Genomic DNA, 27008 nt, shown 5'->3' with positions numbered 1-27008 from the left:
ACTCGAGTTGTATACCACTCTCAGAATTTCAAAATTGCTTGAAAGATTGTTTATGGATTATTAGTTGGACTGAGGGCTGATGAGACTCAATGAGCCGTAGGCCAGAGATTGCACTCTCTTTCTGCCAAGTGCAGACTTCCAAATGACATGGGCTCAAGTAGGAGACCACGGGCATGGTCTGGATCGCGTTGGTTGAAGTGGGTCTAAACTTTGACTATCATCCAAGCACCTTTAAAATCAAGATGTGCCCTTACCTCTGTGCGCCGATCAGATGTAGGGAGCCTTTTGTGTTCCAGCATTCATCTTTTTGATCCTATTGACGACGCCAGGATTTAGCATTCCTAAGAAATAATGAATAAGTCCGTGATCTTTTCAAATATCTTTCTTTATTTGTTCTTACGTGGACACTACATGGCTGCCTGATGAGAACTCTGCCGCTGTAGCTTTTCTCATGCACTATATTGATATGTTTTCACTTGATCCTCCAGATGCTGCAGGTAACGGTGAGTACCTTCTGTTAGTCTATTCCACGATATCTTTCCCCGACATACAACACTATTTTTTTCAAACACTTTCCCACACCTGAACCACAAGACATAGGCAACAGTCGCTTTCTCTCATACTTCTTATCTGCTTCAAACCGATTCTCTTCATGTCAAGAGCATTCACACGTGAGCGTATTGTAATAGGACCTTGAAGTCTAAACTTTGGGTTTGCAGTAGTTGAACACACGATTTTCCATATGCTCCACACCATGCCCAATGTCTTCCCCTTTCAACGACCTGTGATCCCGTCCACACTCTGTTGCCTGAGCAATGGAATTTTATGATGAATGTGAAGGGAAGTGTGTGACAGGGCCACATGGAGGGAGAGAGAAAAGGAGAATGATGCAGAGGGGGGCTGCAAAAAGAGTGTGAGACAAAAGGAGGAGGAGAAACGACAGGGGATATTGTGAGAGTCGGAGGGAGGTACGGAGGGAGTGGGAGCAAGGGAGAGAGTTGAATTCTGCTGAGGCCAGACTGGAGTTAATGACTGAGCGTTGAAAACAAGGACCAGGCGAACTAAAACCAGCAGGAGAACCAAGGTGCCAAGCAGCAAAGATAAATATATACTTTTTGTGTATTTGTGAAGAAGCTGGGTTGGAGCGAGGCGGATTCAGCCCCAAATCCTGGTCCTCAGTGATGGGGAGGGGAATGTGGCCAAGTCTCTTGCCAAGTTTGCCTTTGTTCACACCAAGACAAATAAAATATAGTTAAACTCTGCTGTGTGGCACATCTTATTGCTGAAACCTTGAACTGAAATGAGAAAATTCTGGACGGATTGATTAATGGGTGAAATTGATTGATTGATAAATTTGGGTGAAGGGATATTTCAGCACATTCTTCAGCTGGTGCCTGAACTTAGTCTGGGTCACGGCATAAATCGCGGTGTTTGTGCAGCAACCCAGGAGCTGCAGCATGAAGCCCAATTCCCGCACAAACGGATCTATATACACAGACTCATACCCAACCCACCACATCCGGTACGATATAGAGTAAAGCATTATCGTTGACCATAACAGGATGAAATTGGCTGAGATCACAAACAGTAAAATTATGGATTTTTTTCGATTTTGCATTTCTGTGTCACACTGAACATCCGCATTGGTGTGAGCCCATAATCTCCTGCGGGCTTTGCTGGTCACTAAAATGTGCCTGACGGTGAAAACATTGAACAGCAGAATCAGGAGAAATGGGAGAGCTGGAGTTAAAATGTGGTGGAGGAACTCGATTGATGTCCAGACAACAGAGTAACGAACAACAATTGTTACATCACAAAACCAGGGAGCATTGGAAAAGCCATACACGCAGCTGAGCATAAAATACCAGAAAATGTTCTTTAAACAGCTAAGCACAGTCACTGTTCCCAGAACCACAGCCACCGTTTTCTCACTGCAATATGTACTTTTCAGGTTTTGGCAACAAATGGCCACAAATCGATCAAAGGTGAAAGTGACGGTGAACCAGACAGAACAGTCAGTGGCTGCATAAAGCAGGACAGCGTGGACATTACACACACAGATGTGTCTCAGGAAATAGAACTGTTCCTCATAAACGATGGGAATGTGTCTCAATATCAGGTCGAGGATAACGACCAGTAGATCCGCAACTGCCATGGACACCAGGTAGCGGCTGACACATGGAGACAATCCACAATCTTTGTAAAGAAGGACGTAGACCGTCACTACGTTAACTGTGAGGAAGGAAGAGAAACAAATTATTCATCAGCCTGGAGACAAAGTTACCAGTTTGATTGGGGACATTGTGAGATTTTCTAAGTAGTTGTAGTATTCAGAGATTTGTTGAAATAATGAGAGCTGAAGTAACAAATTAGGATGTTTGAATTACTTACAAAAATGTGATCTAAAACACCAGAAACCCTCCCTTCCCAAATACAGAGAGGCACATCCATACGAACAGATAATTTCTAGAAAGATCTCGCACACCCGATGACTCGAAAGCAGGCACAGGTCACTCTTTACTTTTCCTAATATGCAGATTGAAAACATTACCCCCCTGAAGAATTTTCACCCAGTACGTTGAGGACAACTGGCGGTTGCCAATTTCTGTCTTTTAGTCCAAATTGTTGTTGATCCTCTACCATGAATAAATGTAAATGGAGGGAAAACGTATTCACCTCCTTAACTACCTGAGGAGACTTCGAAACAGTCTCTCCTTCTGCCTGGAATGGGCTCTCTTCCCTCGGGATCTTATCTTTTATGCAATTAACGGATGCCCGGCTGTTCAGAAGTAATGTCAGTTATAGAATGTTGTATAGAATGTCGGACACAGAATGTTAAAGAGAATGTCGATTATAGAATGTTATGGGCAGTCTCGGTTACAAAATGTTCTGGATAATGTCACTGTTCGGATGTGATAGAGACACAAATGTCTACAGACAAACGATCTTCCATCCATCATAACTTTCCGAGTCAAAAGCACTTACACAACCCTGTCTAATCATCACCCAGGATCAGGAAAATGTCACATGAAGAACAAAGAGGCAAAACGTGAAAATTGCAGATATAGGAGATCAGTGTCGAGAGTGTGGTCCTGGCAAAGCCCAGCCGGGCAGACAGCATTCAAGAAGTTGCAGAATCGATGTTTCAGCATAAGCTAGTCGTCCTGATAGACAGTTTATGCTCGAAACGTCGATTCTCCTGCTCCTCGGATGATGGCTAACTGGCTGTGCTTTTCTGGCACCACACTTTCGACTCAAGAAGCCTGAGGGACAGGATGTACATGTATTTGGAAAGGCAAGGATTGATTCGGGATAGTCAACATGGCTTTGTGCGTGGGAAATCATGTCTCACAAACTTGATTGAGTTTTTTGAAGAAGTAACAAAGAGGATTGATGAGGGCAGAGCAGTAGATGTGATCTCTATGGACTTCGGTAAGGCGTTCGACAAGGTTCCCCATGGGAGACTGATTAGCAAGGTTAGATCTCATGGAATACAGGGAGAACTAGCCATTTGGATACAGAACTGGCTCAAAGGTAGAAGACAGAGGGTGGTGGTGGATGATTGTTTTTCAGACTGGAGGCATGTGACCAGTGGAGTGCCACAAGGTTCAGTGCTGGGCCCTCTACTTTTTGTCATTTACATAAATGATTTGGATGCGAGCATAAGAGGTACAGTTAGTAAGTTTGCAGATGACAACAAAATTGGAGGTGTAGTGGACATCGAAGAGGGTTACCTCAGATTACAACAGGATCTGGACCAGATGGGCCAATGGGCTGAGAATGGCAGATGGAGTTTAATTCAGATAAATGCGAGGTGCTGCATTTTGGGAAAGCAAATCTTAGCAGGACTTATACACTCAATGGTAAGATCCTAGGGAGTGTTGCTGAACAAAGAGACCTTGGAGTGCAGGTCCATAGATCCTTGAAAGTGGAATCGCAGGTAGATAGGATAGTGAAGAAGGCGTTTGGTATGCTTTCCTTTATTGGTCAGAATATTGAGTACAGAGTACAGGGGTGGGAGGTCATGTTGCGGCTGTACAGGACATTGGTTAGACCACTGTTGGAATATTGCGTGCAATTCTGGTCTCCTTCCTATCACAAAGATGTTGTGAAACTTGAAAAGGTTTAGAAAAGATTTACAAGGATGTTGCCAGGATTGGAGGATCTGAGCTACAGGGAGAGGCTGAACAGGCTATAACTGTTTTCCCTGAGCGTCGGAGGCTGAGGGGTGACCTTATAGAGGTTGACAAAATTATGACGGACATGGATAGGATAAATAGGGCAAAGTCTTTTCCCTGGGGTCGGTGAGTCCAGAACTAGAGGGCATAGGCTTAGGGTTAGAGGGGAAAGATATAAAATGGACATAAGGGACAACTTTTTCAGGCAGAGGGTGGTACGTGTATGGAATGAGCTGCCAGAGGAAGTGGTGGAGGCTGGTACAATTGCAACATTTAAGAGGCATTTGGATGGGTATATGAATAGGAAGGGTTTGGAGGGATATGGGCTGGTTTCTGGCAGGTGGTACTAGATTGGGCTGGGATGTCTGGTCGGCATGGACGGGTTGGACCGAAGGGTCTGTTTCCGTGCTGTACATCTCTATGACTCTGTGACTCTAAGCGGAGACTTTTTGTTGCAATCACAGGAACATAACGATTGAGTTGTATCAATTGACCATTCGGCCCTTCAATCCTCCTCAACTGTAAAGTCTGATTATGGTTAATCTGATTGCGTCCTGTGCTGCGCATTCCCACTGACTCCTGGATAAACATTGACTTCACTGTTATTCATTAATTTATTTTTCTGTCCCTCAAAGGTATCTAAATATTTCTGCTTCCATCATCGTCTGGCAAGTGAGATCGAAATGCACATAACACTCTTTAAATTAGATTGTCTCTTTAAAATATTGAAGATGCCTCCTGCAAAACACGTATGCATTCCCTCGTTGTCTCATCACTTTGTTAGCTTCAGTTTGTGATTGGAAGTTTTCCTTGATCACCTTTGTGAACCACAAGAGGTTAATCTTCTCAGTAAGGTCTTCCTTTCAAATGAGAATAAAGTTTGGCTCAGCTTAGTGAACGATTTGCATAAATATCTGTCATCAGAACTGCATCAGACCATTATTTCAACGAGCCAACACACACTGCTGCACAAAGAACGATGCAGAGCAGAGAAAAATCACCTATACCATGTATTCAAAAAGAATGGGTACCCAATGAACACAGTCCACCCCGATTTCTCAGCAACAAAACCAAACTAGCAGACAAAACACATCCAAAAACCCTAGCCACTCTCCCCTACATCAAAGACATCTTGGAGATGACTGCCAGATTACTCAGATCCCTGGGCATCATGGTTGTCCACAAACCCTCCAATACACTAAAACAGCAGCTGATGAGCTTGAAAGATCCTGTACAAACAATGAGCAAAACTACTGCCATCCAAAAAATACAGTGCGAGGATTGTAGCGGACACTACGTTTGGCAAACAGGCCGAAAAATAGCTACCAGGATACATGAACCCCAATTAGCCACAAAAAGACATGACCCTCTCTCACTGGTATCCTCACATACAGATGATGAAGGACACCACTTCAACTGGGACAACACATGCATCCTAGGACAAGCCAAACAAAGACACACACGAGAATTCCTAGAAGCATGGCATTCAAACCGGAACTCTATCAACAAACACATCGAGTTAGACCCCATCTACCACCCCCTGAGAAAAGGAACAGGAAGTGACTTCACTGCAGGAAATAACATTACCACAGGAAATGACATCAATCCAAAAGAAACCTAAACATATAAATAGAAAGCAGGAATTTGCAGCCTTGCTTCGCTTAAGGCCCACTGAAGATGTTACCTAGTCGGGTAACGAAACGTCTGGAAAAGAACCTTGCAGCTCAGTGAGAAAACCTACATCCAAAATCTCAACCTGAGCTACAAATCTTGTCAAAACTTGCTAATATTGTCACTTTAAATAACTTAAGATGCTAGAGATGAATTCAGCAAGGCTATTTCGTCATTCGATCATGGCTGAGATGTTTTTTTAAGCATCATTCTCCTGCCTTCTTCCTGTACCTCCATTGATCTTCTCCTGAGTATATCTTCAAAACCAGCTTTAAACGAGACGACAGTCTATAGCTGCAATTTTATTTTGGTTCTTTTCAAGCCTTCAGTTTGGACTTCCCTGTGTGGCTGAACACACGAACAGTTGAGAGTGACTGCATTCTTCCAGTTTCTCTATTTCCATCACATATATTCAGATGATCGCGAATTCCAGTGGGTAACTCCGACATGATCTCCTTTTCCCTCACCCAAGATTTCTACAGTCTCCCGCACCCACCCGCAAACTGTATCAAACAGGTCTTTAAGCTGTGACTGACCCATCGCCTGCAGTTCTGCCCTCATCCCTTTCCCTCCTGTACAAATCAATCAACTAATATTGCAGTACGCAAATACTTGCCTGTCTAATGTAAAACAATGGGTTGGAGATACTGCAGATCTGAAACAAAAGATCTTCTTCTGAATAAGTACCAGATTTGAAGTGTTCCTGTGCTTTCTTGTTGAAGATGCCGCCAGACCCGCTGAATTTCACTGGCAAAATCTGCACTCCCTCACCTAATTTCTTGTTTTTACAGGCAAAAAAATTGTCCTGTAGTTCTGACTTCGCTATACCACTCCCGCTAACATTGACTTTTCCTTGCTGTTTCGAAGCTCCAGTCAAACTTTTTTTTGTGTGTAATCTGATCGATGTTGGCTATGGTGAGATTAATAACAGATTTGTCAAGCTCTATCATTAGGTCCATCCCCACACCGAGGATATCTCGCTGCCACTTTTTTTGTTCTTCTCAGCAGGAATAGTGAGAATCTCACTGGGTCTCCCCGGTGCGGTAACTGAGTGGAGAAGGGCAATGGTCTCCTCTGAGCATTCCTCCTGATGGGTGACAAAGCTCTAACCTGAGTGGCAACTTCAGAGCTGGCTGGCATTGTCTGGTGACACGACCTCAACTACTGTTCCTGGGCAAGAGGATGTTCTGCTTGTGCACCTCGCCACCTAGGAGGAATTCCATCCATACCTGCAAACCGGTAGGACAGCAATTTCCCCAAAATGCCACGTGCGTGCTCAATATTTGGAATTGTACAGGGAAGCTGTGCATGGACTGGCCTTGTTGAGGTGCATTACGGCCTTTTAAAGTTGACCTCATGCCATTCCTGAAGAAGGGCTTATGCCCGAAACGTCGATTCTCCTGCTCCTTGGATGCTGCCTGACCTGCTGCGCTTTTCCAGCAACACATTTTCAGCTCATGCCAGTCTACTTTGGATTCCAGCATGTACAGTTTTGTTTTGTCTGTAACGTAAGGGGAATGAGCCAAGTTGTATTTTGTCATAAATAAAATACGAATAAACTTCGTCACGAGGCCAGTGAATCTGTCAAACCTTCTCCAACTTTCAATAAAGTCGGTGCAGATTTGCTTATGTCCTGAGCTCCACGTTACAGGAACTTTCAGTCATTAAACCACTTGTGTACCTGTCACTGACCAGACAATCCTCAGATACTTTTGAGATTGGTTTTCCTCAAGTATGTGATCAGGAGACATTTCCCATGAGGACAGAGTCTGCAAACAATATGCTACATCAAATTTATGCTCTTGCGTAATTGTATGGGCATTTTATATAGGCGATTCAAAAATATAAAACTAATGGTTATCAACATCCGATCACAATTAGTTATTTTGAATATTTCACTTGCCTTGCGTTACTACATTCGGTGAAATTCAGCATCTTGAAACTTATCTCATCCTCAGCCATTATCTTGAAAGTTATCTGACTTGCACCTTCTTCATTGTTATCAAAGATTTTACTCTATTTTGTCTTTGACTATTTCTGTCGATTGCAGTTTCATAGTTTCCCATTTAGTTGGCTGGCTGGCTCGTTTTGGTGCAGAGGGAAGCCAATCGCTCAACTGACAGAAGTAACCACTAAGGTCTCCCTTTCTCAACCGCATCCCTCTTCCGAGATGTGGTGACCCTTAGGTTTAAGTAGCAAAAGTGGTCTCTTCCTCGTGGTCCTCTGAGATGGTAGTGACTTTTTTTCTACCACCGTTAGTATTGTTCTCCATTATCATTTCGTTTTCCATTGTATTTCTGGGTATTCAAAGATGTTTTCCCCACACTGCACACACCTTCCCTCTGCCCAATAATCCTTGACTTTCTTATTTTTCATGCATCTGTGCCTCAAACATATTCAATGTTTCAGTCTCCATGGTCTCGGGGGACGAGAGTTCCAAACACTCACAACACCCTCAGAAAAGAAAATAAACCTCATGTTTACAATAAATAGGAAGTGATTTTATGTGAAAACAAAAGACATGAAATGTGCCCGCTTTCTGTACTTTCAATCAACTTCGTAGGATGGATGTGATGATACAGCTGTACTTAGTCTGACTGAGAACACCCCCAGAGGACTGTTTTGAAGATGTATTCATCTGCTTACCTGAGAAAGAATGTAACTGCATTGGACGCCCTTCAGAGATGTTCCACTTATTCATGGGGCGAAGGACTCATATTATGTAGTTTTAATAGGTGACACCTGGATTAATAAGCGATCGTATTGCATAATACAAGATCGTGAGAAAAGTGGATCAGATAGATAGTCGATGTGTGTCTGTCTAGTCCAAAGTTGTTGTTATTAGGCTTTACCCCTTTGAATTGGGACATTAATTCAGGAATAAACCAGTTACTCCGGACTCCGAAAGAAATTTGCCTGACTTGTTCCTATCACTGAACCTGACCCAGTCTGAGACCAAACACATTGGCCATATTACCGACCTGGTTGCATTTAAAGCACGTTGTGACCAGTGGAGGAGTGGGGCAAAAAAAAAAATTAAACCGTGAACCATCCAATCTCGGTCAGAATAAGGATGAGGAGAAATTCACAAAGTGTGAAATTCCTTTCCCAGAAGTTTGTGATTCCTGGATCTTTAAATTATATTTTGTGTCCTTTATTCATTCACCGAATAAGAGAATCACTACACATGCAGCACTTATTACCCATTTCTAATTGCCCAGAAGGCAGTTAAGAGTCAACCACATTGTTGTGGGTCGGGGTCATATAGAGGCCAGATCGTATAAGGAGGGAAGTTTTCTCCCTGAAAGAACATTAATGAACCAGATGAGTTTTACTTGACAATCAACAATGGATTCACAGTCATCGTGAGGCTCTTTAATTTAAGATATTTATTGGCTTCAAATTCCACCATCTGCCACGGCGAGATTCACACCCGAGTTTTCAGAACATTATCTGGATTTCTGGGTTAACCGTCCAGTGATAATTCCACTTAGCCATCATCTCCCCCTTCGGCAAGGCGGACTTTGTTTGATGTTTGATAGGTAAGTGTATCAGGCATAATGGGATATTGACGGAAATGTGCTGCTGGGACCAGAATGAGATGAGCCATGATCTTACTTACTGTTGGGTAGTGTCAAAGGTTTGAATGGACCATTCGTGCCCCTGAATCCTCTGCTCTGATGTCCCATTCAGCCCTTTGAGATCGACAGCACTTCAATGGTTAGGTATAGTTTAGGAAAATATACTTGCAAAATCCAGGCTGGGTTGGGAAGTAACACTCTCCCCACCCCAATCCCTGTTTCCAGACTTCCCCGCTCTGCAACTTCTGCTCCAGTTGTGGGTCATGTTCCAGACCCAGATTCACTGTGACTACACCCCTCATACCTCTCCGAAGGGTGGCTCATCCAAATCTTCTGCTCTCCCTGAATGCCACTTTGCACAACACAACATCCAGGAAAATAACCAGTTACTTTCCAATAACAGAACTTTAAAACATAATAAATTGGAACAGAATTAAGCTGCTCCATCCTTCAATCCTGTCCCGTCTGACTTTTCTGCTCAAACAATCCTGACGACGAACATAAAATAGCTGTTTAATTTGCCTGACATTTCTCTGGTCTCGACAATAAATTACCCTGTCCCCACATTCACTGTTGGATATTTGACTTTTCTATTATTTTCCTTTCAAATATCGATTGAATTTGTTCAGCAGTCTTGATTTGTCTTATCAGTTTGCTTTCAAGTTCTCGTTTCGATTTCCTTATCATTTTCTTCGCTTTCCTTAGCTGGGTCTAAGTATCCATCGCTTACCACAATATCTGGCATTTTTCTAAGGCACTTGTTTTGATCGAGCACAATCTTTAACTTGTTTTGTGAATCATCACCGAGTCACTTTTCCCTTTTCCTGTTTGAACCTTGGAGGGGTATATCTGTATTAATACCTTACAGTGTTATTATAAATACAAGGCATTGCCTGTTTTCCATCAAAACTATTTCATGTAGGTTTCCAACGCACTCAATCCAACTTGCCCCTCATAATTTCAAGGCTTGCATAACCGAGATTTATAACCGTAATTTAAAAAAAAATTACAAAAAATCGTTTTGCATTCAAATCCGATATATTATGATCACTGTTCTCAAAAACTCCTTTTTAGCGAGGTTTTAAATTATGTATTCTGATCACACAACAGCAATTCCAAAATAGCCTGATTTCCATATCAGTGCTGAACATATTGTTGAAGCAAACCATCTCATATACGCTCATGAAATCTAATTTTCCCAGCATTAGCCTTCACATCCGGGGTAGTGTGTACAAATTTAGTCTCTTCGCTGAAGAAAGCATATGGTTAAATTGGATGCAGCTCAGTTCACTCAACTGATTCCTGCAATGGATCAGTTAACTTCCAGGAAGGGATGATCATTTTGATTGAATACTCATTGGAGTTTATAATAATGAAAGATGATCTTATTTTTACGGTGAAAACCGACAGGTGCCAACAACAGAAGCCAAATACAATGAAAGTGGAGGAGTCTGATCCACTTCTCGAGCCTGTATATTCAGGCTTTAAATCCTGTCACACCAGACAGGGCGATGTGACTTAGCTCCTGGAGCCTGATATATAGTTATAGGAAGTCAAATAGCCTTTCGAGCCTATATCACTGCACCCCGAGTAAGCCATGCCGCACCTGTATCCTGTTACACAACAGCAGGATGGGCCGATTCAGCCTCCAAAACTCTGTAACGCCCAAACTGGAAAAGCGATAGAGATCGCTACACTGGAATAAGAGGAGACCATTCATGCCTGATGTACGGGAACTAGAATCGGAGAAGAATCAATTTGACACTTTTACGGTGAAGCAGCAGGTAATTCATCAACGTGTCTCTTGCATGCAAATTGAAGAGGACTAATCTCTCCCTCAATCCCATTTCAGGGACGCAGTTATTTTCGAGGAATTATAAAGAGGCCGTTCAGCCACTCAAACTGTTCAACAACAAAAGAAGGAGGACAAGCAGATCTTGACCTTCTTATTCAAGAACACGAGCAATAAATTCAGACCATCGAGATCCCATTGTGGCATCATCAGGACGACATTCAGCCCATCGAGATCCCATTGTGGCATCATCAGGATGACATTCAGCCCATCGAGATCCCATTGTGGCATCATCAGGACGACGTTCAGCCCATCGAGATCCCATTGTGGCATCATCAGGACGACGTTCAGCCCATCGAGATCCCATTGTGGCATCATCAGGACGACATTCAGCCATCGAGATCCCATTATGGCATCATCAGGACGACGTTCAGCCCATCGAGATCCCATTGTGGCATCATCAGGACGATGTTCAGCCCATCAAGTTTGTCAACCAGGAACAGAATGAGTTTACTCAGTCACTAATGCGATTTACACAGCAATTGGAGCAGGTCTTTTTAATGTTTTATGTGCACTATACAGGAATTGAAAGGAGACGTAGATGTCATAGAAAGGGGAGAACTTAGATTAACCCTGTTCACGAGGGAATAAATCTTTCTGAGCAAACTATTGTGATGAAAGCAAATTGTTAGAATCTGTTGTCAATGAATTAATAGCAGGACATTTGCAAAGTTAAACCACAATCCAACAGCGTTGAGCAAGGTTTTATGAAGGATAAATCGTGTTTGAATTATTTACCAAAGTTATTTAACTTGACAAACAAGGTGAATCAAGTTGTCCATGAAAATTTGGAGCTTGGGTGCCAATTGTCATAGTTGTGGGTATTATTATAAAGGTGTACCTTTAAGAAAGTTGAATGACTTCGCAAGCACACAGAGTGCTGGAGAATTTACAATGTAGCATTTCATCCAGCAGCTAGCGGTACCTGGGTTGCTATGAGATAAAAAAAAATCAAATTTGGCCAATCAGTTTAAATCATGCCCCAAGATACAGAACTCCAATTAATATTGAATTTGCTTTTTGACAATATTAAGACTAATGAAACGATCCGGTTCTTTGGGTATAAACATTAAAAAAAAGTACAGTTGGGGAAGATCTGCCAAGCCACCAACACATGCAGACTGCCCCGAGAATAGCTCTCTTCAAGATGCCTTTACCTGCCAATGACCTGTGAAACAGAAATCTCTAAGAAGAAGAAAAGAAGACAGAGGAAAATACAAAGAGAAGATTCGACAGTGGTTGGTTTTGAAATTTGAATTTTTTGGTAAATCTAAATCAGGGGATTTATTGGACCAGTGTTCTTTATTTTATCTTAGACTTAAAGAATAAAGTTCTTTGAACTTTTGGACTTTAAATAGCGAATTTTGGGAACAACTCTTTGCCTCTCGAATTTTAACAGATTACAGCGCGGGTTAAGTCATTATCATGTTGGAGGTTTAACTTAGCGGGCTGGGATGGCGGGGGTGGGGGAGGGGGAGGGGGGTTTGGGTTTACCCGGTGCAGTAGCAGTATGTTCTCCGAGCTGGGAAGTTAATTTGTAGACGTTGTGTCCCCTGTATAACAGACATCTTCAGTGCTTTGGCGCCTCCCTTGAGGCGCTGCTGTACGGTGTCTTTTGCAATAGACTTGTTACCGTTCCTGCTGCTGCCGGGTGCTGGTTGTAGGGGCTGGTACATTGGGTGTCAGTCTATGTGTTTGTTGATGGAGTCCGAGGATGATTGCCATGCTTCTATAAATTCTCTGGTTGTCATTTTCTTAGCTTGTCCGATGATCATCGTGTTATCCCAGACGACTTTGTGGTGCTTGCCATCTCGGAACTGACAGCCGAACTTTTCCAACCACTCAGATTCATGACAGCCACGCTTAGTCAATAACTCACCAGAACAAAGTACCCATCATGTGCAACACTAACATAATTTACATGATTCTCTGCAAGGACTGTGCCAACCATTATATAGTACAAAGAGGCAGACAATTGGCAGACAACGTGCATTCATGAACACCAATCAGCCACTAAATTCCACGACCAGCTGTCCCGAGTGACCATACACACAAATTCGACTGGGACCACATAACGGTCAAAGGACAAGCTAAACAGAGGACAGCCAGAGAATTTCTAGAAACATGGCATCATCTACGGACTCCATCAACAAACACATCGACCTATACCCAATATATTTTTCATTACAATGGACAACTAAAACTGGCAAATGGAAGCAGCAGGAACAGAGCCAAATAAATTCCAGAAGACACAGTCGAGCAGCGTTTCACATGAAGCTTCAAAACACTGACGAGGTCACCCAGAAAGTGGACGTCTGCAAATCAACTTCCCAACTGGGCCAAATTACCCAACAGTTCGAAAAGTATGGTGGATAATGGGGATCCTGCTGATGTAATATTACTGGCCTTCCAGATGGCATAGAATAAAGGGCTTACAAATGTTTAATCCGTAAAATAAGAGCGCAAGAGGCTCTGAGTAAATTATAAGCTTCGGATGGGGGTTTGACAAAACTATAAAATGCAGCGACAGAGAGTGGATAGTACGTTTTCTGAATGGCAACTATTGAAGTACCATTAGTACAATCCTTAAGCCCCATCCATTTTAATCTGCATTATTACCTGAATGAAGGGACAGAAGATACCATACCAAATTTTCACATGGCACGAAAATTGGCGACAAAGTAGATTGCAATGAAGATGTAAGAGACTTACAAATGGATATGGATAGGTTTGGTGAATGGACCAACTTTTGAATGATGGTATTTAGTGTGGATAAGTGTGAGGTTATCCATTCTGATCAGAGGAAAAGACATACTATATCTTACCTAAATGGAGAGAAACTTCAGAGCACTTCGACACAGAAGAATCTGGGCGTTGCTGTACATGTTGCAGAAAATCTGCATGCAGATTCCAGGTAATAAGTTTTGCAAGTGCAATTTCGGCATTTAGTTTTAAAAGAAGAGAGTACAAAAGTAAAGATGTATTGCTTGTCATAAAGCTCGTCCCTTTTCCTTTCTAAAAGCTGCTCCTTGGCTCAAAATATTCTGTGATGGAAATGTGTTGCTGGAAAAACGCAGCAGGTCAGGCAGCATCTAGGGAACAGGAGAATCGACGTTTCGGGCATTAGCCCTTCTTCAGGAATGAGGACAGTTTGTCCAGCAGGCGAAGATAAAAGATAGGGAGGAGGGACTTGGGGGAGGGGTTTACTGGAGGGTAATCAACCAGGCTGGGCTCCGATCAGTCTGGTTTGATAAAGAGATGAAAAGAATTTTGAGAGGCCTCTCTTTCTGCTCTTCAACTTCCACCTACAAGCACGAGTTCCAATTATACTGGTTTTTAAAGGGAATTTGCTTAATGGGACTTTTGTGTATATTCAGAACAGCATAATTAAGTCTAGTTTGGATAGACTGAGGACTTCTTGAATCTGTTCTTTGTGTTTCATTGTGCAATTTTGTGAATACATTTCTGACTGTTTTTATATCTAGTAGTCAAATTAGCTAACTTACTGTGGGTAATTTTCACTGTACACTTATCGCAACAAATTGCAAAGTTATTGTCTGAGTTGCCTGTTTAAGAGTGTTTTTAACTGGTCTGGCTTAGTCAATAACATGCTGTAGCTATGAGAGGCAGAAGTGAGGTCGCAACTGGACTAATGTGTACTGTATTGGTACCCTAGCTATAAGACGGATGTAGTTGCATTGCAGACAGTTGGAAGTCATTCATTTGATTCCAATGATAAGGAGTTTGTCTTATGAAGGGAGATTAAGCAGTTCAATCTCTGGAGTTAAGAAGAATGAGAGGTTATTTCATTGAAGTTTGTCAGGTGCTAAAGCTGACTGACAGTGTAGATGTGGGGTGGATATTTCCTCATGTGGGGTAAGAGGTCATACTTTTAGGATGAGGCAGAGCAGACTTAAAACAGGAGTGACAAAACGTACTTCACTCAAAGAGTACTAATTTCTAAAATTTACTACCCGTGTGCGCAGTCGATACTTGGAAATTGAGTAAACGATGGGCTATGGAGAACGGGGAAGGAAAGTGGACTGAGGCCGAGATGTCATCGGCGATCAAGGTGAGAAATGGAAGAGCAGGTTTGAAGAGCTGATTTGTCACTCCTCCTCGACTGATGCTTCTCACTCTTATTCAGCACTTCAAATGTGCTACACAGGGATGGTGGAGGATTGGTTATTAAATAGGAAGCAGGCTCTCGGGAGAAGTCAGTCTTGATCAGATTGATAGCGGAGTAACGTGGTGTACTGTACTGGGCCCTCACTATTTGTAATATATATCAGTGATTTGGAGGAGTGGATTGGCATTGTGACTGAGTTTGATTACGACACGAAGATAACCAGAAACTGAAATTATCAAGAGAATGCAGAGAGTCTGCAAATGGATATAGTCAGGTAAAATCAATGGATAATAGTTTGAGGGGTGGGAAGTAACGTGATATATAACCTTTTTTTACAGGCAGAATAAAAGGCTGTAATATACTAAAATGGAGAGTTATTACAGGGTTTAATGTCCCGGAGGATTCACTCTTACTCATTTAGGCGTCAGATGTGTTGCTCCCTCTCCCTGATGGTCAGCTCCCTGATGGTCCCAGTGGCCTCATTGCTCTCAGTACACACGGGACATTGTGATCCGGTTGGTTGGCGGTGGGGAGTGGTGACGGGGAGGGTAATTTGACTTGTGTATCAATCCGAGAAGCCACGCTTTCTTTCTGCATGAGGACCAGAAGATAATGGGAATGGCTGGCTGCTTCTGTATGAAGAGGCTGTGGCTGCTGCTAGGATTGTGGGTATTCACCAATACAACAAAATTGTTTGATCTTTTTTTCCCTTTTGTCACAAGTTATTTCAGGTTTCATCAGTTATGTTTAGCTCCAAACAAACATTAGTAAAATAAAACATAATCTCCTTCAATTCTTCCTTCGACTTACACTTGCTGTCTTCGTATGTCGGGGAAATTATCTGTGTCTTATTTTGCGAAGGCAGAACTAATATATTCGATGAAGAGCTCTGATACTTCCTTGTTTTGTATTATCAATTTGCGCCAATTCTTCTGGAAGCATTAAGAATCTTGGAGAATTTGTTTAAACTAATTCTATTAGATTTAAAATAGTGATGGTAAAGGATTGCCCAGATCTAAGAGTTGAAGTTCTAAATGAGAGAAAGGCCAATTTTGACAGGATTAGGCAAGAACTTTCAAAAGCTGATTGGGGGCAGATGTTCTTAGCTAAAGGGACAGCTGGAAAATGGGAAGCCTTCGGAAATGAGATAACGAGAATCTAGATAAAATATATTCCTATTAGGGTGAAAGGAAAGGCTTGTAGGTATAGGGTTTAGTGAAGAAAAAGAAGGAAGCATATGTCAGGTATAAACAGGATCGATCGAGTGAATTATTAGAAGAGTATAAAGGCAGTAGGAGTATACTTAAGAGGGAAATCAGGAGGGCAAAAAGGCGACATGAGATAGCTTTTTCAAATAGAATTAGGGAGAATCCAAAGGGTTTTTACAAATTATATTAAGGACAAAGGGTAACTAGGGAGAGAATAAGGCCACTCAAAGATCAGCAAGGCAGCCTTTGTGTGGAGATGCAGAAAATGGGGGAGACACTAAACGTGTATTTTTCATCAGTTTTACTGTGGAAAAGGAAATAGATGGTGACACCTTGAAAAATGTCCATATTACAGAGGAGGAAGTGCTGGATGTCTTGACATGCATAAAGGTGGATAAATCCCCAGGACCTGATCAGGTGTACCCTAGAGCTCTGTGGGAAGCTAGATAAGTGATTGCTGGGCCTCTTGCTGAGATATTTGGACCATCAATAGTCACAGGTGAGGCGCCAGAAGACTGGAGGTTGGATACCGTGGTGCCACTGTTTAAGAAGGGTGGTAAGGACAAGCCAGGGAACTATAGACCGGTGAGCGCCTGACGTCGGTGGTGGACAAGTTGTTGGAGGGAATCCTGAGGGACAGGATGTACATTTATTTAGAAAGGCAAGGACTGATTAGGGGTAGTCAACATGATTTGTGTGTGGGAAACCATGTCTCACAGACTTGATTGAGTTTTTTTAAGAAGTAACAAAGAGGATTGAGGAGGGCAGAGCGGTAGATATGATCTATATGGACTTCAGTAAGGCGTTGGACAAGGTTCCCCATGGGAGACTGATTAGCAAGGTTAGATCTCACGGAATGCAGGGAGAACTAGCCATTTGGATACAGAACTGGCTCAAAGGTAGAAGACAGATGATGGTGGTGGAGGGTTGGTTTTGAGAATGGAGGCCTGTGACCCGTGGAGTGCCACAAGGATCGGTGCTGGGTTCTCCACTTTTTGTCATTTATATAAATGATTTGGATGCGAGCATAAGAGGTACGGTTTAGTAAGTTTGCAGGTGACACCAAAATTGGAGGTGTGGTGGACAGCGAAGAAAGTTACCTCAGATTACCTCAGACCTCAGATAGGTCAGGTGAATTGGCCATGCTAAATTGCCCGTAGTGTTAGGTATAGGGGTAAATGTAGGGGTATGGGTGGGTTGCGCTTCGGCGGGTCGGTGTGGACTTGTTGGGCCGAAGGGCCTGTTTCCACACTGTAATGTAATCTAATCTAATGTAATCTAATCAAATTACAACGGGATCTGGACCAGATGGGCCAATGGGCTAAGAAGTGGCAGGTGGAGTTTAATTCAGATAAATGCGAGGTGCTGCATTTTGGGAAAGCAAATCTTAGCAGGACGTATACTTAATGGTAAGGTCCTTGGGAGTGTTGCTGAACAAAGAGACTTTGGAGTGCAGGTTCATTGCTCCTTGAAAGTGAAGTCCCAGGGAGGTCGGATAGTAAAGATGTCGTTTGGTATGCTTTCCTTTATTGGTCAGAGTTTTGAGTACAGGAGTTGGGAGGTCATGTTGCGGCTGTACAGGACATTGGTTATGCCATTGTTGGAATATTGCGTGCAATTCTGGTCTCCTTCCTATCGGAAAGATGTTGTGAAACTTGAAAGGGTTCAGAAAAGATTTACAAGGATGTTGCCAGGATTGGAGGATTTGAGCTATAAGGAGAGGCTGTACCGGCTGGGGCTGATTTCCCTATAGCGTCGGAGGCTAAGGGGTGACCTTATAGAGGTTTACATAATTATGAAGGCCATGGATAAGGTAAATAGACAATGTCTTTTCCCTGTTGTCGGGGAGTCCAGAACTAGAGGGCATAGGTTTAGGGTGAGAAGGGAAAGATATAAAAGAAACCTAAGGGGCAACTTTTTTACACGCAGAGGGTGGTACATGTATGGAATGAGCTGCCAGAAAAAGTGGTGGAGGCTGGTACAATTACAACATTTAAGAGGCATTTGGATGGATATATGAATAGGAAGGGTTTGGAGGGATATGGGCCGGGTACTGGCAGTTGGGACTAGATTAGGTTGGGATATCTGGTCTGCATGGACGGGTTGGACCGAAGGGTGTGTATCAGTGCTGTACATCTCTATGAATCTATGTTCATATATTTTTCACATATGTTACGACACGGAGTAACCACACCCTTCCAACCCCTGCTAATTTATTTCAGCAACACGGAAAAGATATATCCCTTGCGGAAATCTGTGAAAATTAGGGAGACCAAGAACTAGTTAAAGAAAAAATTAGCAATTTTGTTTCTTAAATTATAACAGAGAGTAATTAAGTAACGACAACTTACAATTCGTTCCTGTAACTTGCCGTTTATTTTACCTTCGATAATATTAGTCCAATCAAACCCCCAATTCGGATTTGCTAAAATTTATTTTTGAAAATTAGCTAGCTATCGAACCTTCTTTTGGTATCTTCCTCTGTAGATTTTATTCTTCTGAGAGACTTCAGTTTCACAGGTCCGTGATCAATAAAGGGACCTTTATCAGAGCTATTTTTAGGGCTGTTTTTACATGCTGGTGAGTTGGCAGTTGTCCCCCAAATGTTCCATTTTTCAAGGTCTTATACCCTCAAAGCATTTGATTGTGACATTGGCATTTAACATTGTCAATATACTCAGTTGGAGTTTGGTATTTTTGGGTGGTATAATTTAAACTGATTGAACTAACTCGATTTTTCTTTTGTCTCCAGGCAACTGGCTACACCAGCTGCTGGATCAAGGTCACATTTTATCATGTTCAGGACTCTTGGTACTATCATGTAGTTCTGCTAACTTTTAACTTTCTTAAAGGTACAGTACACTGACTTCTTCATAGCACCTCTCAAATTAAGAAAAAATGAACCATCATAATGAAAAAATGGCCTCAAATCCTCTATTCTTTAAACACATTACCCTAACATACCAATAATTTTAATCTATGTTCACCTTAACGTCATCCCATATATCTGTGCAAATATATATATAAACATTAAATAAATACAAATCTTATCTTCTATCAGTTAAATGGTATCAGTTAAATCCACAATAACACATCAGCGATTGCATTCTTATGACCCGCAACATGTACAATTTTTAAAGTAAAAGCCTGTAACGTAAGACACCAACGAAATAGTTGCATATTCCTGGCTTCAAAGCGTTATAAAAATGTAAGCAAATTGTGATCCGTGCACACAACCGTCTCCAACACATTGCTCATGACATACACATTAAAGTGTTGTCTGGCCAGTACCAAACTCGATAGTTCGTTTTAATCATGGAGGATTTCATCTGGTGGATGTTGATCTTCTTCGAAAAGTAACCAACTGGCAGCTCAATCCCATCTTCATCTTCCTGTAGGAGTACGGCTCCAACTCATTTGTCACTAGCATCGTTGGCAACGTTAAAAAGTTTTGAAGAATTTGTTGTAGCTAGTACTGGTGTGGTGGATAATATGAATTTCAAATGTCTGAGTGCACCCTGGCATTGTTCTGTCCACTGAAACTTGGTGTTTTTCTTTAGCAAAGTGTTTAAAGTGAACTGTCCACTGAAACTTGGTGTTTTTCTTTAGCAAAGTGTTTAAACTGCTGAAATTTGGAACAAACCTCCGATAGAATCCACAGGGTCCTAAGAATAGAAGCAACTCTTTCTTCAAGGTTGGTCGTGAAAGTTCCTCAAAGGCCTTCGTCTTTACATTTTTTTTAGATTACTGACCGTGTGGAAACAGACCCTTCAGCCCAACAAGTCCACACCGACCCACCGAAGCCCACCCACACAGACCCATTCCCCAACACTTACCCCTGAATCTAACACTACGAGCAATTTATCATGGCCAATTCACCTAACCTGCAGATTTTTGGACTGTGGGAGGAAACCAGAGCACCCGGAGGAGACCTACACAGATACGGGGAGAATGTGCAAACTCCACACAGTCACTCGCCTGAGTCGGGAATTGAACCCGGGTCTCTAGCGCTGTGAGACAGCAGTGCTAACTGCCATGCCACCGTGCCGCCCACTAACCCATTCTGAGGCTTCAATCTCCTATGACCGAGTTAGGTCGCAAGGACATCACCACTGTTTTTGCGATTTTGATTTTATTTAAGTTTATCACTAGTTTTGCTTCTCATAGTAATTTAAAGAGGTCTGCCAACTGTACCATGTGATCTTTCCAGGACATACGAAAGATCACTACAATCGTCCAAATAGACTGCACAGTGTGTTAACCCAACCACAACTCTGTTTGTGAGTCGTTGGAATGTGCCAGGTCAATTTTTCATGCCAAACTGATATATGCCATTGGTGGTTACAAACACAAAACTTCTGTTGCCATCTCCGATACAGATACCTGCCAGTAAACACACATTAAGTCCAACTTGGATCTTTAACTGGCTTCTGCGATTTTCTCGATACAGTCCTCCAATCTCGGAATTGGATATGAGTCCAATTTTGTAAAGGCGTTGACCTTCCGATACTCCACACAAAATCGTTGAGTCCCATCGTGTTTGGGAACTGAGACAATCGATGAACTCTACTCACTCTTGCTTGGTTCATTGGTGCCCTCGTCAAACATGGCCTCTACCTCCTTTTGTATCTGTCTGGTTTTGAAAGGATTAAGCCGATGGAGTTTTTCTTTATCAGAACAGTTTTCACTTAGTCTGCTTCATGTACAATAGCATTAGTCCTCTCCATATGTGCTCATACTGCAGTAACAAATCTTCCAACTGTGTTCTCTGCTCCTAAGACAGATGGCTTACTAACCTATCCCACTCCTCAAGGACTTCTTCCGTTTAAAATCTATTTTGAGGCATATCAAAATCCATATCATCTGGGTTTGATTTCTCACTCTGCGGAGCAGTAGCTAATGCTTGTTTCTCTAGCTCTTTCTTTCTAGTGTAATGTGGTTTCAACATGTTTACATGACATACCGGATACCTTTGTTTTCTATCTGGCATTTTTACTAGTTAGTTCACCTGACTCAACTTTTTCTCAGTTTAATAGGGACCGCTAAACATGGCTTTGAAGGGATCTCTTATCACTGGTAACAGTACTAACACGACGTCCCTTCTGGAAAACGTCCGAGTCTCACAGCTTTTATCTGCCACCAGCTTCATTCTGCACTGTGCCCTGTTTAGGTGCTATTTAGATAAATCACCTACTCTGTTTAATCTCTCCCTTACCTCCAATATATAATCTAAAATTAGAGATCTCCGACTTTGGTGTCGTCAACTTTTCTTCAATTAATTTCAAAGGACCTCTTTCTTCATGCCCGAATATTACGTCAAATGGTATGAACTGAGTAGATTAGTTTGGGGTATCTCTAATGGCAAACAATTCGAATGAGATACCTTTATCCCAATAATTTGGGTAATCCTAACAATATGCTCTCTTCTACAAATCGTCTCACAAACTTTGAATATGCTCTCAAATTGGACTTCAAGGTCCGATGTCAACTTTCTAAAGCATCCTGGGATTCAGGATAACATGCAATGCATTTAAAGTGCTGTTTACCTAAACTATCTCTTCTGTTTAACAGCCTTGCAGTAAAATGTGAACCTTGGATCGACTGAATGTCTCTGGGTCGCCCCAAAAGGTGACATTGTATCTTGTTCAGAATATGTGGTGCTGTCAGGTTGTTCCGCGAGCTTTTAAGTTTCTTCAAGATACTGTGCACCCACATCTTCATAACACTCACTACTCGAAGACCCTACAGTCAAGCTTTTTAATATCCTTGCAAATTTTCTTCCCACGCTTTATTTCCACCAGATTAATCAACTACTCGAAACTCCTTTGCGAATTCTACGCTGCTTCTAAGCTTCAGGATTGCTGTTGTTATGAAGACAAAAACGTGTATGGTCCCTTTATGCTCTTCGGAACTGAGAGATTTTTGAAAACACACGTGTCTGTGAGGAGCTAACAGAGTCACAGATAACACTGTGAATTGAAAGTATGTAACATTTGTCAATAGAGTTATTAACATAAAGTCGGTTGTTTTTAAAGTTAAGGTAACCGAATTTGAATTGAATCGATTAATTTAAAATATGCCCCAGATACCAAATTGAATTTAATTGCGATTTTATGGACAACGTTGAACCGAAGAGATGGCCAGGGATAACTGAGTTTATGAATTCGGGTATTTTGATAATTGCTCAGAGCTAATTAAGGCAGCTAATAACTGCTGCCTTAAATAAAACTAACATGAAAAGTTATTGAAGAAACATCTAATCAGCACCATCTACTTAAAAGGGACCAACGAATTCGATGGCTAGAAATACTTGCAGTACAAGTTAAGAAGGAGACCCATATGCAGGGAATAATTATCAGGAAGAAGAGGAACGAACACTGCAGGAAGAAGAGAAGACCATCTGTGTGGACTTTATGAGATTAAGTGCTAATTTACTTTTATTGTTAATTGTGTTATTGGGACAGCATCTTAACTGAACTGTAGTCACCTAAGGGATAATGGTTAAGTAGGAGAAGGAGTGTTCATTTTGTTAATAGTTTTCTTAGTGTTCACTGTTTGGGTTAAACAAGTAAATGTTTACTTTTTATTTATACATTGGAAATCAGGGATTTTCTTTCATTTCACAGATGATAAGGTGAGGCAATCTTCTCTGGGTGTGTTCGATTAAGTAGTGTTGTGGAAGAATCAGTCAATGTTCTATAAAGAATTACGAGGAGATGCAAAAATTCCTTCACAAACTTAAACTTTAATCTTGCAAAATCAAAACTGAGACAACCAGCATAATATCTTCCCTGATTTCCCACAGTCTCTTTGTTCATCTGCAGTTTATATGATTCGTTGGTCCCACACTTGTCGGATAACATTAGCATAGCCAATCATGCTGGCTTGCTTTATCTTTCTAAACTAATCTAGTTGTCTGTCACACCGGTTCCCTCCTTCACACTTAACCTCTTACATTACAACACCGTCATCTCCAGCATTAGCTCATCTCCCAGTGATTTAACTAACCTATCAGAATGCATAACCATTATCTGTTACTGGAGCACTGTAACATGATCCCGGACATACATTGTAAAACTAAGTTAACTACAACTGCCAGTATAACTTCCATATTATCAGAGTGGTTCGACATCCACATTATAATACTACTTTCTCAAAACATATTATATATGTCCTGCTTATCTCATCCTCATTTTTTTGTTCTTGTTGTTAGCCATGGTTGGGTGACGTTTGTGTTAGCGCTCTTTCATCCAAAAGAAATGCAAAGCTGCTGAAATGCATTCACTCATTCGTTAGATACTGTGGTACCTTTTAATTACATTTTCTAGATTATCACAAGCAACTCATGCCTCATATATTTGTAGTTTCATTTCTTGAGAGTTAGCATTTTTGCTTGGACTGAATCACGATTACAGTGGTAGTGGAAATGCACAACAGTTCAGGCAGCATGCGAGGAGCAGGAAAATCGACGTTTTGGGCCCGAAACGTCGATTTTCCTCGGATGCTGCCTGACCTGCTGTGCATTTCTAGCACCACTCTAATCTTGACTCTAATCTCCAGCATCTGCAGTCCTCACTTTCGCCTAGGATTGAAACATGTCAACCTCCTGTCCATGTGAACAATTCAGTTATATTACGGTCACTTTACACCCAACCACTTCTCACGACAAGACTATCAATCACCACCCATCATTATACAGAAGGAAATCTAAGGTGGCCTGCTCCCAAGTTGGCCTCTCAGTATCTTGATCGAAACATCCATCTTGTACACAGTCTAGCAATTTATTGTCATGGTGTTATTATGGATGTGGTTTTCCAATTGACAAGTAGATTGAAATGGTGATTACTGCAGTATACTCATTTCAAATTTCCTGTCATCTTCTAACTTATCATTACTGTTTGGAAACCTAGGAAGAACCCTATGAATATTTTCTACCCCTTCTTGCTTCTAAAATGCACCCAGACTGATTCCATATCGAAATCTCCTGTTCTGAAATCTTCACTCACAATTTCATTGATTCCATCTTGTTTCGCTGCCTGTTGCTTTCTAATATCCTATCTTTCATTTCCATCTGTTTTTTTCACCTCACTCCTGACTCCCAGCTCCACATCCCCTCTCTCACCCACGCTGCTTTCAATCCCTACCTAGAAAAAGTCACCTGCAAGGATATCGGTGCTATTGCCGATGTAGTGCAAATTGTCAATCTTGTACAGATCTGATTTTCTGCAGGATCAGTCCCACTACTCAAGAATCTAAATCCCTGCCCCTATTCAATTGAAGCAAGCATTCAGCTGTTTGATTCTCCGATACCTTGTCTCACGAATACGTGGCACTGAGAGAAACCCCAAGATTGCTGTCTTTGAAGTTAAATTTTATAAATTGATTTCCTACGTGCCTACATTATGCTTCCAGAGTCTAGGTCTCCAGCTCATCAACAACTTTGGTCCTAACATGGACCATAACCATTGATAATTTCCCGCACTGTTTTGGGGAAAGTAAAATTTGCAGACAGCAAGCATTAACCAGTCGCTGAATGTCCTCTGTCCATGCTATAAATTATGTTACCAGTATTTTTTTATCTTCCGCACGGACCACTGAGGTTCGTGTGCGATAACAGCTCCAGAAATTGGAAGCTTATGGACTTCAGCAAAGCAAAGGTTCTGCATCCTTGACATGTTAGCAAGATCAGATTACATAGAACAACTGGACAACTTGCCATGTCGGTGCGAAATTGGCTGGAAGTCAGTGGTTGCTTTTCAAATTAAGGTCTGTAACAAGTGGCGTCTCACAACGACCAGTGCTATGTTCGCTGCTTTTTGTCATGTACACAAAAGATTTGATGTGAATATAGGAAATAAAGCTTATAGGTTTGCAGCTGACACAAAAATTGATGATGTGGTGGACAGTGAAGAATGTTACCTCAGATACATCGGGACCTTGATCAGATGGGCTGATGAACTGAGAAGTGGCAGCTGGAGGTTAATTCAGATAAATATGAGGCGCTGCATTTTGGAAACTCAAATCTGGCAGGATTTATACACTAAGACTCACACTCCGGATACCACGTAAACCAACGTACAAATGGCTAGAGAACTGCAAGGAAGACTGAAACACATCCTCAGTGGATCAGACATTGCCATTCACTCGGGCCAGGAATTCATTGACAGCTTCATGAACACTTGCCGGGATGAAGTCATGGTTTCATTCTATATCCTGGTCTTATTCAACTCCATTGACATATAACTAGCCAAGGAAACGATCAGTAGACTATTAGAGAATTCAGTGACAATGGCTTCTACAACACCATCAGCACAGACAATATGCTCCAGCTACTGGACTTCTGCCTTACCAGCCACTTTGTCTTGAAAGGCCAGAAATACCAAAAAGCCAATGGCACACTAATGGACTCTCCTATCCCACGGCCACTGGCACAAGCAGTCACGCAGAGACTTGAAAACACAGCCCATGCTCGATCCAACCGAAACTATGGCTGCGTGGATGACACATTTATCATCATCAAACAGATAAGAGTAGAGAAAACACACCACCTCATTAACAGTGCACTCAGATCGACGAGGAAGAAGAGAAAAACAACCAACTCCTCCCATTCCAAGCTGTCATGTTGCAACGGATGACCGACGTGAGATTTGCAACCAAAGTATAGAGGAAACTCACCCACTTGACCCAATTCAAATACAATAGTCCACAAAGGGAGCTGTGCCAGGACATGATTCAAAAGAGCCGTGACACACTGATTGCAAAAAGAGGAACAAAGACTTATACAAACTCTTGCTAACAATGGATACACCATCAGCCTCATTCTCCGGTGCCTGTCTAACAGACAATGCCAAGGAGACACTGTGCTTACAAACACACTGGCCACCTATCTCTATGTGCAGAACATAGCAGAATTAATTCCAATGTTGTTGCGAGCACTGGATATTGTTGCGAGCACTGGTAGGAGCACACCAAACAAAATGCTAACTACTTCACAGGATTAAGGACCCCATAATTACAACATGCAGGATCAACATGGTATACCAAATGGGAAGAAAGTGAGGTCTGCAGATGCTGGAGATCAGAGCTGAAAATGTGTTGCTGGAAAAGCGCAGCAGGTCAGGCAGCATCCAGGGAACAGGAGAATCGACGTTTCGGGCATAAGCCCTTCTTCAGGTATACCAAATCCCTGCAGCAAGCATTACATTGCAAAAACCGGAGGAAAACTAGCTATCCGACTTCACAGACACTAACAAGCAACCAAACGACATGGTCCACTCTCCCACGTTTCCATACAGTCAGCCCAAGACCGCCGTCAATTCCACTGTAACAAGTAACCATTCTATGATAGGCCAACGAGAGACACGCAAAAGATTGTTTGTAAGTCTGGCT

General features: G+C 42.0%; 1 protein-coding gene across 1 annotated transcript in view; it reads right to left on the bottom strand.

The window, feature by feature from the left end:
- Positions 1-454: 454 nt before the first annotated feature.
- LOC148136415 (putative G protein-coupled receptor 139) overlaps positions 455-27008 on the bottom strand; it is a 29892-nt gene continuing 3338 nt past the window's right edge. Inside the window, exon 2 of the mRNA XM_087983275.1 lies at positions 455-2232. Within this exon, the coding sequence (XP_087839401.1) occupies positions 1325-2232 (908 nt within the window). The 3' untranslated portion in view covers positions 455-1324. The remainder of the gene's footprint in view (positions 2233-27008) is intronic.

The sequence above is a fragment of the Chiloscyllium plagiosum genome, unplaced genomic scaffold (genome assembly GCF_037043375.1).
Source record: "Chiloscyllium plagiosum isolate Xiang-an unplaced genomic scaffold, Cpla_swu_hap1 HiC_scaffold_45, whole genome shotgun sequence".
NCBI lineage: Eukaryota > Metazoa > Chordata > Chondrichthyes > Orectolobiformes > Hemiscylliidae > Chiloscyllium > Chiloscyllium plagiosum.
Note: the sequence above shows the minus strand (reverse complement) of the source record. Positions and strands in the feature narration are given on the sequence as shown.